Genomic DNA, 15124 nt, shown 5'->3' on the forward strand with positions numbered 1-15124 from the left:
ACAACTTGGCTAACAGTGAAGCCTCTTCCGTCAATGGCAGGCAGAGCCGCTTCTCATCTTGTGGCTCTTTTAAGCTCTCTGACATCCTCTTTCTTGCCCTTTCAACTCCATTCATTTCAAACCCTCCGATTGTTTTTTTTTATAGTCAACACTATTAAACAGTTATTCAGAGCCCCACAGCTCTTGCTTCTTCCGTGGCTTTGTCCAAGTTCCTGAGAGCTTCAGAAGGGGAGGAAGAGTTCACCCTGTTCCCGCATCCAGTCTTCTGCCAGCGTCTCCCTGCAGTGCAGGGTCTAAAGGTACAGCGAGTGAAGAAGCCTCTCCAGGGAGGTCCCGATAGTTTATTTGTTTGTACTGTGCATTTGGGTACATTTGTTTTTATTTAGTAAGATGCTCCCTTTTTTATTTCTTGGTTCATTTTTACAGGAAAGTATTCTCTTAACATTGGGAGCAGATTACACTTATTTGCTGAACAGAGTTGTTTGCATGGATGCTCGCGTTTTCACTTCAGGCAGCACTGCTTTTGGCAGTTGTAAACAAATTATCATATTTTTTTGGTAAAGTGTAAAGTAACACACTTTAACTCGAGGTTGAATGCATTTCCCAGTACAGTATTAGCGTTTTCTTATTCTTCAAGTGATGATTTCCAAAAGATGATTTTTTAATAGAGTTGTTAGTTTTTAATCCAAATATATCCTTCTGTCCAAGTTGCCCCCACTCAGCACCCACCTGTGTAGCACTTTATTGGCACTTTTGATTCAATGCAACCTTTATATTTATTTGTAAAAAAGAATACATAAACTTCCTTCAAGACAACCAGAATCAAGCATTTCTGCCTGAGCTTTTCCTTGGCACATTAAACTGATATATTGAGAGTCAAGATCCTGTACTTGGGAAATAAAGGCAGTTCTACCCCAGGCACATTATAATTTTTGACTAAATATTCTTGTGGCCCAGTCTCTGTGTGCTCTTTCTTTTAAACATGTCCAATCCTGACATTTTAAAATAACATTTTGTAAATTTGCCAGGAAGGGAAGGTGACCATACAATTATCAGATGGTAAATTCTAATCATGGGACATTCGTGTGGGTCTTTTGTAATTGAAGACAGTGCATCCATTGTAATTGAAGATAGTGCAAATGAGGACATGGGGTGGCCAGGAACAGAGGGTAGAGAGGTGAGCAGCTGCTCTGTGCTGTGTCCCCTCGACCCCAACCAATGCCTGCAGCTGGAATCAGTTCTAGATCCTACCCTCGATGCTTGGGGGACCTTGAGGGTTGGGGAAGCCAGCTTAGGGATTGCAGGCAACTCTGTGTTTTTCTAGGTTTTCACTTTCTAACTTCTGGAGAAAGGAATGCCACTTGTCAGAGAGAGAGGAGGAATGAATCTTGAGAATAAGAATATGGTTTTGAAAGTGGAGTTGAGGTGGGTACGTAGAAAAGAGGGAGAAGCAGAGGAATAGACACAAATGGGGGAGAAACCTTGGGGAGGAAGACAGTGGAGAGGAAGAGACAACTTTCTCCCCACTTGCTCCTCCCTGTTTGACAATCTGGTTATTTCCGCTTTCTCCCTCCTTCCTCTTTTCCCTGCCCCTTCGATGGCACTGCCCTCCAAGACTTGTTCTCTCCTCCTTTTCCCTCATGTGTTTGTGTCCTCTCAATCCCCTGTCTCCAACCCGCTCATCCACCTCCATCAGCCTCCTGTTATCAGCCCTGCCCCACTTTGCAGAGGGGTCCACCTGGGAGTGCCATGGTCACAGCCAGGCTGGTGCAGCTGGCATCACTTAGGATCTGTTTTCTTAGAATCAGCCTTGACAACCCAGCAAGTGTAACCAGCCTTTCAGCTTTGCTTCAAGTCAGAATGAAACCCTGTGCTCATCTTTGTCTATCTTCCAATAAGCTTGGACAGTCTCCAGATCTGAGACACAAGATAGGAGAGGACCTGCCATGTCCTAGACATTAGTGTGGGGTTCTCGTTAACGGCATCCTCATTGGTCCTGCGGAGAACAGTGAGGGAGCTTGGGGGTTTTCCCGCATCTGTGCTGCTCAGACAGAGCAAGTCACACAGCTGACAAGCAGCTGACCTGGATGCCAATTCAGTCTCTGCCCCTCCAGAACTGGTGCTTTGCTGCCTGCTAAATAACTGGTCAAAGGTTTACTTACTCTATTTAGAATTCAGGAAAGCTTTTATTAACATCTTCTAAACTGTAGCATTAACTTTTGGTGTTGAACGATGTCTATGCAAATAGATTGCAATTAATATTAAGAATCAGAAAGTCTTTTACTGGGCTCATAAAACTTCTTTAGTATTTACAAATCAGGTTAAGCTTTAATTAGAATTTCTTGATATTCAATCCTTTTTAAAATTACTTTTCTAACTATGCAAATGGTTATGTCATAGAAAATTGAAATAATACAAAAGACAAAAGATAAAAATCACCTCTAGTCCCACCACATAGTAATGGCTTCTATATTTCCATAGTCCTTTTTCTTATAAAACATATCCTTGCAAGATTGGGATCAGTGTTGTGTTCTGATTATTTCCCTCACTATAGTGCAAGTTCATAAAGTATCTGAAAATATGATTATAAATTGATATCTAATATTCCATTTATATAGCATGATATTCCTCTTTGACTTATTACTCTCTATTAATATTCACTCATGAGTAGTCTGTCAGTGGATGATAACTGATATTATCAGTTTAATAGTTTAAAAATAATATCTTTTTCTTTACACTGAGTCTGAAAAATCAAAAATTTACCATTTTCAGGTCATTTATTTGTTGTTTTTAATTTACATATTAGATTATATTTTTCAAGTAGAAGTTGTTTTCTAAAAATTATTTCAGAAGTTGAAACAAGTGATTGGTGTTTTGTTTTGGTAAAATTTACTCATTTTGAAAATGTTTTGATACAGTTATTCAACCGGCAGAGTTTTATTAAATCCCTCCCAGTACAGGGTGCTAGTTACTGAGAAGAAGCATGCTTTCTGCCTTCAAGAAGCTTGTAATTCACACAGGTAACATATATAAGCATAATTTTATATTTAATACAAATATAATAGTAATATTATAACAGAAATAAATACAAAAATAAAGCTGTAAGCAGTGTGCATGGAGAACACGAAGGAAAAGTGGTTAATTCTGGTTGGTAGAAGACTTCCTGGAAGAGTTGACATTTGAGCTGGGCCTTGAGGCATGGGTAGAATTTCACTTGAGATGGCAGTTGAAGGACCTGTGAAGCAAGGGCATGAAACATAGAACCACAGAGGCCTGAGAGCACGTGTCACATTTGAGGAAGTCATATCTCCCAGGTGGGCTGGTGTTTTATGTGCCAGGGTCATGGGGTCAGGTGTAATGGGAGTGAGACAGAGGGCAATAGTAGCATCAAACCTAGAGCAAGAAGGGATCAAACAGTTGATGATTGATTAGTGTGTCTGGGGGCTCAGATGGTAACACATCTGCTTGCAATGCAGGAGACCTGGGTTCAATCCCTGGGTCAGGAAGATCCCCTGGAGAAGGAAATGGCAAGCCACTTCAGTACTCTTGCCTGGAAAATTCCATGGATGGAGGAGCCTGGTAGGCTAGAGTCCATGGGATCACAAAGAGTCGGACACAACCGAGCAACTTCACTGGTAGTGTGTGTCTGACTCTGTGCTATGTTCCTTCTCATTCATAGATGATCTCATTTGATTTATGTAACAATCTTGTGAGCTATTAATATCACCACTTTGGAAGATGGAAATAAAAAGCTCAAGAAGCCTAAGTGATTTCCCCCCAAATCACAAAGCTTTATCAGAGGCAGGACCAAAACTCAAATGTAGGCCTGAAGGTCATGCTTTTTTCCCCTCTACAAGTGTGGAGTTGTAAAAGCCACACTCCAGTGTTTGGATTATTGTGTAGGTAGTGCCTTTGTGTTTGTTTTTTTTTTTTTTTAATGGAGTACAGTTGCTTTACAATGTTGTGTTAGTTTCTACTGCACAGCAAAGTGACTCAGCCATACATGTGCATGTATCCCATCTTTTTTGGATTTCCTTCCCATTCAAGTCACCACAGAGCACCAGGTAGAGTTCCCTGTGCTATTCAGTAGGTTCTCACTATCTATTTTATACATAGTGTCAGTAGTGTGAATGTGTCAGTCCCAGTCTTCCAGTTCATCCCACCACCACCACCCTTGCCCCTTTGATATCCTTTTTTTTTGTATGAGTGATATTATCTGACTAATGAAGGTACTTCTAGTGGCAGAGCAAAGAATTGAAAAAGGATATTGCAAGAAATGAGACAAGATGGAAGACTCTTGCAGAAATCCAAGCAGGACATGGAGAAACTGAGCTACTGCAGAAGTGGTAGGAATGGAAGAGAAAAAGGTGGAAGAGGCGTAGAATGGAAGCCCTTAGTAGACTGACGATCTGAAGGCAGTGAGGAGGTCTAGATTAGTCATCTCGACTTTTTAAAAATCATGTACTCTTTTTTTTTTCTTTTACTTTAAACAAAATCCCATGTATTTGGAAATTAAATGTCCACTTTTAAATGATGGTTTTATGGTTGTGTCTAAGAAGCCATAACAAGGAAACTTAGAAAGTATTTGTAATAGAATAAAAATGAAAAGAAAATTTATCAGAATTTGTTGTGTACAGCTGAAGCTGCTTAATACAATTAAATACAATGTAGAGTCTTGAATATAGTTTGAAAACTAATAATAGACACTAGCATAAAATTTTGTGAAATTTGAGCAAAATCTTACTTTAGTTAATGATACTTATGACTTGTTAATTTCCTGTCTTTTTTACAACATAGTATTTCTTTATATTCTCAGAATTAGTTTCACTCCTCATTCAGAAAGAACTTTATAATCACTAAGATTATAAATTTTCTAGACATTTAGCAGTAATGCTAGATGCCGAAATACATGAAGCTATATAAAAGTTTTGAGTGAATATAAATTAGAAAGAAGTCTAGCATTCTGTTCATGATAAGTCAAACAAGTGGACTCAAAATGTCATAATTTTTTTAGCTAGGCAAAAATTCATACATTTTCTAAAATATGCATATTTTACATACTATATACATGCTGCTGCTGCTGCTGCTGCTGCTGCTAAATCGCTTCAGTCATGTCCGACTCTGTGCGACCCCGTAGACGGCAGCCCACCAGGCTCCCCCATCCCTGGGATTCTCCAGGCAAGAACGCTGGAGTGGGTTGCCATTTCCTTCTCCAGTGCATGAAAGTGAAAAGTGAAAGTGAAGTCGCTCCGTCGTGTCCAACTCTTAGCGACCCAATGGACTGCAGCCTACCAGGCTCCACCACCCATGGGATTTTCCAGGCAAGAGTACTGGAGTGGGGTGCCATTGCCTTCTCCATACTATATATATATATGTATAGAAAAGCTTTTTAACTTGGCTTGGTAAAGGCTTGAGAAAGAGCAACAATAACAAAAAGAGACAGAGAAATTGGAAAACATAAACTAAATGAAATGGGAGCACTAAATATGAAATAGAAAAAGTAAAAATCACATACCCTTAATAAATACTTTTGAGCATGAATCCAGTATGAAACTTTTCATATTTAATCCCTTCTGCTGTGGATTTTTCCTGTGAATACTCATTTTAGGGATTACTGGAATTAATGAAGAAGAATGGGTGTTCTGGGAGGTGGGCAGGAAAAAAGAGTAGAATTGAATTAGAGTTGATTTTGGACATGATGGGTCCAAGATACCTGAAGCAGTGCAGTCGTTTGAAGATGCTTCATACAAAGTTGGAAGTGAATCCTAAAGATTGTATAAGGAAAACGATACCAAGCTTATGTTGGTTGTTTTAATGTTTTATCATTTGATTCTCAACTAAATATTTACAGCATTTTGAAAATGTTATACTTGGCGGTTTAAATTAAAGAGTGAGTATTCTTAAAATAAATCTTTTGTATAGCCTAAAACATGAAGGTCTTTTAGATTGTAGTTCATTCACCTGTTTAGACTTCTTAGAATATTCAGAGGTATCAGCCCTAAACAGGTCTTCCAAAGCAAGAGATTCTCCAAAGCTCAGAGTGTCTTACAAATGGCTTATGTTTTTCAGTGACTTTCTCAAAAGTATAATTTTCATTTCCTTCTGGCCAACCCTCCATTACTGAGTTAATACCTATAAAGCCTAACCCAGAATACTTTCAGTTTACTAAGACCCTACAATTATATGATTAAAGGCACAAATGCTGGTTGATGTTTTTGGTTTGGTTCAGTTCGGTTTGATTTTATTTTAATTAAGGGTACTTCAGCCCACAAAATCTTTTATCTTGATATTCAAACCATGTTTCCCTTTGGGGAAGTAGGGATGAGAAACAGCTGTAGTTCCTCTATCTTTCATGAAGTTCAATTAACTTTCTTCCTTTTGTCTATTTTCTGTTCGGTGTCTGTATCCATATCCTTGATGAATATTTATTGAATGCCCAAAGAATAGTAGCACTATTGTAAGCTGAGTACATGTTGATGTGGAAAAGCACCTTTTCTCTTTTATTGCTTACTGGATAAAAGGCCCAAAGAACTATGTCAGGTTCACAAAATGAGTCTTTCATGCAAAATAGATTCTCAGAACAAGTACCTGAAAATGGAAACGTTCCTATTGGACAAAATGACAAAGCAAAATCAAATCTACAGGTCTCTGTAATCCTACCCCTCTCTCTCTTCGACGGCAGGGGGCAGCGGCATAAGATAAGAATGGTTGCTACCCCTTCTGTTCCTGCGCCCTGTACACAGCAGCCACAACTGGCTGCAGGGACAGCAGGCTTTTGAGGCTGAAATAGAAGATTAAGGCCTTGACAAAATCCCAGATTAGATCAGTAGTTGATAAAAATTACAGTATCTCATTTTACATCTAACACATATTAGCCTGATCTCTTGTTTTTAGGTCTTCCAGAGAAATTTTGAGGAAACAAATATTTGGGACTGTTAGTCATAGAGTAAACCTCATAGTCTAGGATGTTTATAGTTGTCTCACAGGTAGTAGCAGGATGAGCCAGTAGACAGGAAGTGCTGTGCCACACAGTAACGAGTTAGTAAATATGAATGAATGATTGCCGACATCCCTTCAGGAAAACAACTTGCTTTGGTAGCTTTGCAGTGAGTCCGCAGTCTGTCGCTGCCGTGTCTTTGGCCGGCGTGCAACAGTACAATAATTCCAAGAGCAAAAGGTCTAAGACCTTTGTTCTGGTTCTGCCATTTTAGTATTGTAAGTACTCAGGGACTGACCTCTTTCAGACCTTTCTCATTCCCTGAAACAGTCTGTTTCTTTTTGTGTTGCCACAGAACTCCAATCATACTCATCCTGACACTTCTGTACACTGTAGGTCACACCCACTAGTGAATAATGAGGTGTTGTAAGCAGCAACCCAATTGTAAAAGGTTGTGACCAGCATTTTATTAAAAAAAGAAAAGATACAGAATAGGGTAGATTAGAAAATACCACAGAGTGAATCGTGTATAGAAAGAGTCATGTTTCATAAAACTTCTGTTTTACTTAAACTTGTTTGTTTATCCTGGGTTGCAGTATAAAATGTATTTCTTACTTTAAGTCATAGTTAAGAAAATTTTTCTTGAAAAATACTGTTGTAGTATAAACCATATCATCATGTAATTGTTTTATAAATCCCTCCCCTCTGCTAGACTATGTACCTCTTAAAAAAAGGAATCACATTTTATTTGTCTCTTAATTTCTAATAGCTAGAATAGATTTGCCTAACACAGGTGTTTAGTGTTTGTGGAATGAGTGAAAGAACTGAAATCTACTTAACTTCTCTGAACCTCATATTTTTCCTAAATTAGAATGTCACCCACCAGATCTCTCAGTGTTCATGTGTAGAGTGGTTGAGATATGGATGTGAAAGTGCTTTATTGTAAGAATGATGTGCAGAATAAGGATTATCATCCAGCATAAATTTTGTTATTGTTGCTGGACAGGTAAGCTTCAGAAACTCTTAAACTCTTAAATCAGTGTTCTAAAGATGACTTATTTATTGCAGTACTATTAATAGTGCTGTATTATCCCTTTTTAGGTTGCAAGTTAGGAGACAGTCTTGAAAAATTAAGTATGTGCTCTTTCTTTTTCATTTTTACATTTTAAATTATGGAACAGTTAATTATATAAGATAACAAAGACACACTACAAGATGGACTGCTGTGTACTCAGCTCCGCCTTCTACCAACAGGTAGCAACTCAGAGCCAATTTTGTTGTTTCATCTGTGTCCTCTCCTATCTCCCGCTTCCTGTGTTACTGTGAAGCATTTCTTTTCTTCTCTCCCACTCTTCTTTCTCCCCCGACCCTCTTCCCTCTTTTGCTTACCTCTTCAAGTATGTAGAAATATTCTTAACATTCTTTTAAGATAGAATCATTAGCGCCAAGCAATGTAGCTTGGAAATTTAGACTAAAGTAGTGCAGTGCTGTGTGTGAATGAGCTATTCTATGACAGGAACTAGCAGGTAAACAAGATATTTTATTTCCCAAGATTTTCATATGATGGTGACCAACTCCATTGCAAAACAATAATCACATTCCAGAGTCGTAAGTAGTTCTGGAGGCTTAGTTACACAATCACCAACTCTGTCATCTTCCTCAGAAATGTGACCTTACAGAAAAGTAAAGAGTCTGAAGCATGACAGGTCACTTTTTAAGCTTTTTGAAGTTTGTTTTCTATCATGTAAGAATCCTCAAGCTTTTGACCTCTAGCTAGGCAAGAAAAAGTATCTGACTGAAACTTTTGAAATACTGTAAAACTATAATAAACTCCACTTTAAGACTATAGCCCCAGGCTGTAATATGTCACTTAGAAGTTAAAATCTACTTGGAAGAAAAAAAATTTTTAATCATCACTTGTATTATGAATTCATAGTAATCTTTTTTTGGTTTTCATAATTTTGTGATTTGAGCCTTAATGTGATAAATATATAGATCCAAATAATTTGAAACCCTAAAGATAACTTAATTCTGTCAAATTTTACTTATTTAGAATTTTTCTTCCTTAAAGTCAACTGTAGAGACTTTTTTGATTTTGAACAAAGTATTGCTAAGTTTTACCCACTGCAACAATTGAATAGTCCAAAACTGCATTTCTCAACTTAGTAAAAACCAATTGTTATTAGTCTAACACTGCAAATTACCAGGGGTCTTTCTCCTTTGATCTCATTCTGCACAAACTACTCCATTTGACGAGTATTGTCTCGTATTGACTTCTATTTCCCATCAACCCAATTATAAACTTAATATTGATGAGATTTCACCATTTTAGACCCTGACTCTATGTCCGTTTAATCCTGCCTCTCAGTGTAAACTGGAGTTAGTTTTAGCCAGGTGAATGCACTTCCTCATGGCCTCTCTGGGTGCCATTCTAACTCTTTCCCTGCTGTCTGATCACAGCACAACTCTTGTTCATCAAGGCCACTTCCCCCCCATTCCTCTTCTCTAACTTATGTTCTGCCAGTCCTGCAGGACCCATTTCAAGTCCTACCTTTTCAAATAAGCCTTCCCCAGTAATAGCTGTCTTCCTGGCTATTTTTTTTTTTTTTTTTTTTGAGGGAAGAAGTATGACTTTATTTGGAAAGCTGACCGACTGAGAAGATGGCAGACTAATGTCTCAAAATAACCATTTATTGGGGTCTGGTTTCTGGATGTTTTTAGTTCTTGATTTCCTGTGTCAGGTATGTTTGCCCTTGAATATAATCTGAAATTTTCCCCCTAACTATAAAAGTCATATATGCTTCTTGTAAAATTATTACATAGGATATTTGAAAGTGAAAAGATTGCTCCTGGCTTCCCAATTCCAATCTGCAGAGATAACTACCATTATGTGTCTTTACTGTCATATTTCTACATATAAGCAAGAATATACATGGCACATATTACACACGTACATGTTTATACACATGGAGATAGCTATAGATTTAGGTATATTTTACACACATACACCATCTTATAACTTTCTTTTTCCATCTGATGATGTATCTTGGAAGTCTGTCTATGTCAGTGAATATAAGTGATTTCATTTAAACATGCCTCTTTATTGTGTCAAATTGTTTTATACATATATATCTCATCTTCCTTCACAGAAGGAAAATGGAAACTCTTCAAGGGCAGGATAATTACATATTCCTTCTCTTTTCCATTCGCTTATTCTTTAGTCTTTGTGCATTTATTGCATGTTTCACTATTCATGCTATGGAAAATCAAAGATGTTTACTTCTCATAATCCCTATGGGGTCAGAATCTAGTAGATAAGAATCTACATTTATTCTTAGAACTGTAACACAGGAAGAAATTGAGACGTGTCACCAATTTTTGTTACTGGAAATATGGCTGATTAAGTTATTTGAACAATTTTCTTGCTGAAAATTATTGAAGTTGTTGAATATGTACAAGAAAACATCCTCAGAGGAGCAAAGTCCTGAAACTCTAAGGAACTGTAAGGAAAAACAAGAGTTCAAAGAAGCTTAGACAGAAAAAGCTTTTGACAAAATCCAGCACCTATTTATGATAAAAACCCTCCAGAAAGTGGGCATAGAGGTGCATATTTCCAACATAATAAAGGCCATATATGACAAACCTACAGCTAGCATCATACTCCATGGTGAAAAGCTGAAAGCATTCCCTTTAAGATCAGGAACAAGACAAGGATGTCCACGCTCACCACTTTTGTTCAACATAGTTTTGGAAGATTTCCAAGATACATCCTAGCTACAGCAGTCAGAGAAGAAAAAGAAGTAAAGGGAATCCAAATTGGAAAAGAAGAAGTTAGGTTGTCACTGTTTGCAGATGACATGACTATACATAGAAGATCCTAAAGTTGCTACCAGGAAACTGCTAGTACTCATCAGTGAACTTGGTATAGTTGCAGGTTCCAAAATTAATACACAGAAATCTGTTGCATTTCTATACATTAACAACAAAAGATCAGAAAGAGAAATTCAAGAAGCAGTTCCATTTACCATTGCATCAAAAAGAATGAAAATTCAGAACACTGCTTTTTCCTTGAGGGCATTTGCTACCGCAGGCAAATTTGGACTTTGCCTGCATTAGGTAGTAACACTACATAGAAAGCTAGTAAATGATTAATATTAAGATTAGCATAATGATTTGGGGGTGGTACAGAGTTTCTGGGGTACTCAGAATCCTCTGTTTATGGACCTGGTGGAAGCTCAGTAGGGTAATTTATTTTCTAAACTAGGCATTTTTGTTTTGTGTACTTTTCTGTGTATGTGTTACAATTTAAAACAAAAAGTTAGATGTGAGAGATAATGTGATCTCACACATGTGTGCATTATATAAATGTATATGTGCATGTGTGTCTATGTTCTATGAATAGAATGTGTAATATATAAATTCTACACATTGATAAAATACAGAAATTTAAAAATATATGTGTTTGGGAATGCAAAAGTTTATGTGTGTGTGTGTTTCATATACACAAAAAAGATGTGAAAGTATTCTCCAACTTCTGAGGACAACCTTGAGAGATAGAATAGGGGTGGGGAAGAAACGAGAAAGAAATTTATTATACTTTGTGCTTCAAACCACTGTTAATTTTTTAAAATATTCATTATTATTTAGTACTTTAAAAAACAGATTAAAAAGGATGGCTTCTGTTTCTTCCCTTAGAGTTTAAAAAAGTGTTCCCTCCACCAGGTTCCATACCATTTGGCACAATACGTGTGTTTTTTTTGTTGGTTTAAATGTCGTGTTCCTTTGCTAGACTGTAAGCTCTTAAAGGGAACAAAACAATTTTTATCATTATATTTCTTGTATGTCATTAATCCTCATATATAGGATAGGATCTATAAATCTAGTAAAAAATGAATAAATATACCTTTAAAAGAATTTAGGACTGTAGGTATCCAGTAGATACAGTGTCTCCTTAGAGTCTCTCTTTATGCTTTTAAATATTATTTTGTGTCTGGCACAGCAGTGGGTGTAAAGTTGGCACAGTGAATACAGGTTGATTTGAATTTAACTGACACTTTGTGGAACCTGTAGGCAAATGTGGAGTTCACCATGTGGTGCCCCTCTTGATCCCAGAAAGCAGAAAAATGCAAATACTCTCTGAAAATTAAACTAAGAAATGAACGTCTAACTGATTAAAGTCAAGAAAGGCAACGTGATCTTACGAGACATAAGGACTCTGGGCGCAGAGATTTGACTAACCTGATTGATGGTACTGACATCTTTAAAACACACAAACATACAAAAATGCTCAGGAGAGCATTTTCTCTCTCTCCAAAACAGAAGAAAAGAAAAACTCTTAATGAAATTGTCACGATACCTAACAAAGCACTGTCTGACCAATAGCACCTGCCCGGTGGAGGCAAGCATCCAGCCTGTGTGCAGGTGGATAGCCCTGTGGTACAGAGCTGCAGAGCCTCATGCCATTCTGCACTGGAATCCTGCGTAATTAACTCCACTTGCTCTGCTTCCGTGTGCACCAAGCTTCCCTCTGGTGATTTGCCTTCCCAAGGAGATAATGCACTATCGGGCTGATGCAGAGTCATCACTCTCAGACTGATGCAGCGTCAGTATGCCTGATTCTTCTGTTGTTCACTGTAAATAATAAAGTCGCCTTCTTTTTTTTTTTTGTATACATCAGTGTCTTGTGAGTTTTGTTAGCATGAGTCTGCATTCCTGGGTCCAGTCAGTGAGATCGAGTATCAGAGTCTGCAAGGCTCATCAAGGTAAATACTACCTTGTGGGCATCTGTTGGAGCGGACTGCTGGATTTCCCAGGTGATGCCATCCATGTCATCTTGCTCCATGTTCCCTTTCCATTCCACACTTCACCAGAAAAGGTCTTCCCAGAAGTAGTACGTTAGAACATCTTAATAATGTGTGCATTTCAGCTGAAGAGTACCAAATAATACTGTGTCAATGATAGTAGACCCTTATCCTCTGGGTGAGTATTATTGGTTTGGTGAATTTCATACCCATTTGGGTAAATGGAATATATGATGTTATATAAATGCCACATGCTGAGAACCCCCACAACTCATTTCCAGTTCTGGCTTCACAGCCCCTTGCGGCTTCACTTCTGGCTCTCATCTCATTGTCAGCATCGATCCTGGCATCATACTCAAGTCACTTCCTAACCTGGGTCTCTCTTGCAGCAGTGAAACCCAAAGAAGATGGAGGACAGAATGAGTTCGACAAGATTAAGGATAAGGATGCAAGTAGAGCAGGCAATGAACGAGGTTATAGAATTTTTTTTTCTTCCATTCTCATCTTTCTCTTTCCTCCAAACAGTCCCCGTAGCATTTGAAAGGGTTTCAAAATTCCACACACTGCTATCGAAAAAATAAAGCACAAGTTCTCAACTCCATGTTCTGCTTACCTAACGGAATGTAAACCAGATTTCAATAAATCATTAACAGCAATACCTTGTCAAAAGGGATATCAGAGTAGATAACAGGGCAAAACTCACCATAACTCTCAAGTGTATCCTGGAATTTTAAAAAAATTGATTCTTGTATTACATAAGTACACTATCAGGTGGGACTTTCGTAAATGGAAATTTTTCCTCTTTCTTTCCTATTCCTCCCCTGTCACCCCAACTTCCAGCCAGAATAATTGATCACTACATTTCACTATAAATTTAGCAAGAAGGTACTTAGAGCAATCCTCAGTTATCAATTTGATTTAAAGTAATCTATATTTTATTGGTAGATTAAGACAAAAAGATCTCAAATAGGACAGAAAATCTTTAAGACTTACTTGGTTCTTTAAAACTATTGTTTTGACAATCACAATTTTGTCTATTTTATACAGTGGAGTTCTGCTGCAAAATAAGGCACATGTAAAATTCATGAGACTGCTATCTCTGTATATCAGTTATTCTTGTAGACTGATGTTAAATGAATACTATGGGGATGAATTGCTTTATAGGTTTGTGGGCCATTCCTGATTATTAAGATGCTGTTTAACCAGTCAGTAAATTTTTCGGGCTTTTTGACCAGATTTACCATCCTCTGGCTTTTATTTCCTTTGGATGAAAGATGATGATAATGAGGAAAGAGTCCATTTTTCATTCCCATGTGAACAAGATGTGTTTCACAGCCAGAGACAGCCTGAATGTAAGTAAGACCAGTACCTATACTGAGGACCCGACAGGAGGTCCATAGTGGAAGTTAGCCTGGGTAGCATCAAAACCAAGCCTGTCACCACCTCTGAAGTACTTGTCCTACTTTAGTGAATCAGTAACAGAATCTTATGATACAAAAGTTGGCATCTTCTAAAGCAAACCAGGCTGTATAGTATATTACATGCTATATGGAAATAACCTCCCCTCTGCCAAAAAAGAAAGAAAAATCGTATTTCTAGTTTCATTAAATGTTTAATTAGTGAGTAGAGGCTAACGTAACCATCGTCGACATTTATTTAAAAAAAAAACACACACAACTCTCAAAACTGCCTGTATTTTTTCAGAACTTAAGCATATTTCCTTACTTTACCAAAGTACATGATATCTTGTCAAGATTCTTGCAAGTAAAGAAGTATATAAAGTTTACCCTAAGTAAAGACAAAGGAATAGAGTGAGCCGGAGGAAGATGGTTACCTGAAAAGTAATGAGCATTTGACTTTTACTCTTCTCCCTGTGTCTCTTTTCTCATGAGCCCAGGCGACTGCCTGCCTTTTTTCTTTCTTTCCTTCTGTCGAAGGTCAGTGTCAAGACAGAGATTCACTGGACAGAACTGAAAAGACAACTAGACTGGTGAGACAGAATTATGCTGAAGTTGGGCAGCATTATGGCAAGCTGAAGATGCAGTTTTCAAAACTATACAGATATCTTCAGACTTGGGACATCCTTTGTAAAGCCCTAACCTTTCACAGGCTGTCTACATAAGGAGCCTATATGAAATGACAGAGTAGACCGAATTTCCTTTTCATTCTCTGTTCTATCTTTCTAAATTCTTTTTCTGGCATCGTCTGGTTTTCTTCAGTCCTGCTGCAGCCCTCTTAACTTTCTGATTCTTGTCCCTTTCCAATAAAAGATTTACCATAAGGCTTGATATAATTCAGTCAGTCTCTGTGTATGTATATTAGTGTGTCTGTGTGTTGTGTTTATGTATTTACATTTTGTTTTTGTTCATTTGTAATATACTTTAGC

The 15124-nt window shown here is 37.6% G+C and overlaps 1 protein-coding gene and 1 long non-coding RNA gene across 3 annotated transcripts in view; both read left to right on the forward strand.

The window, feature by feature from the left end:
* Nucleotides 1-15124, forward strand: part of NSMCE2 (NSE2/MMS21 homolog, SMC5-SMC6 complex SUMO ligase) — a 231119-nt gene that overhangs the window by 108194 nt on the left and 107801 nt on the right. Inside the window, exon 5 of one of the 2 annotated variants that reach the window (XM_005688848.3) lies at nucleotides 13128-13211. The exons of the other annotated variant lie outside the window; for it this stretch is intronic. Within the exon in view, the coding sequence (XP_005688905.1) occupies nucleotides 13128-13211 (84 nt within the window). The remainder of the gene's footprint in view (nucleotides 1-13127; nucleotides 13212-15124) is intronic. 2 annotated transcript variants of the gene reach the window in all.
* LOC106502835 lies at nucleotides 5324-12608 on the forward strand. Its single transcript, XR_001296485.2, has 2 exons — nucleotides 5324-9678; nucleotides 12008-12608. It is a non-coding gene; the product is annotated as an uncharacterized LOC106502835 (long non-coding RNA).

The sequence above is a fragment of the Capra hircus genome, chromosome 14, assembly GCF_001704415.2.
Source record: "Capra hircus breed San Clemente chromosome 14, ASM170441v1, whole genome shotgun sequence".
Classification (NCBI taxonomy): Eukaryota; Metazoa; Chordata; class Mammalia; order Artiodactyla; family Bovidae; genus Capra; species Capra hircus.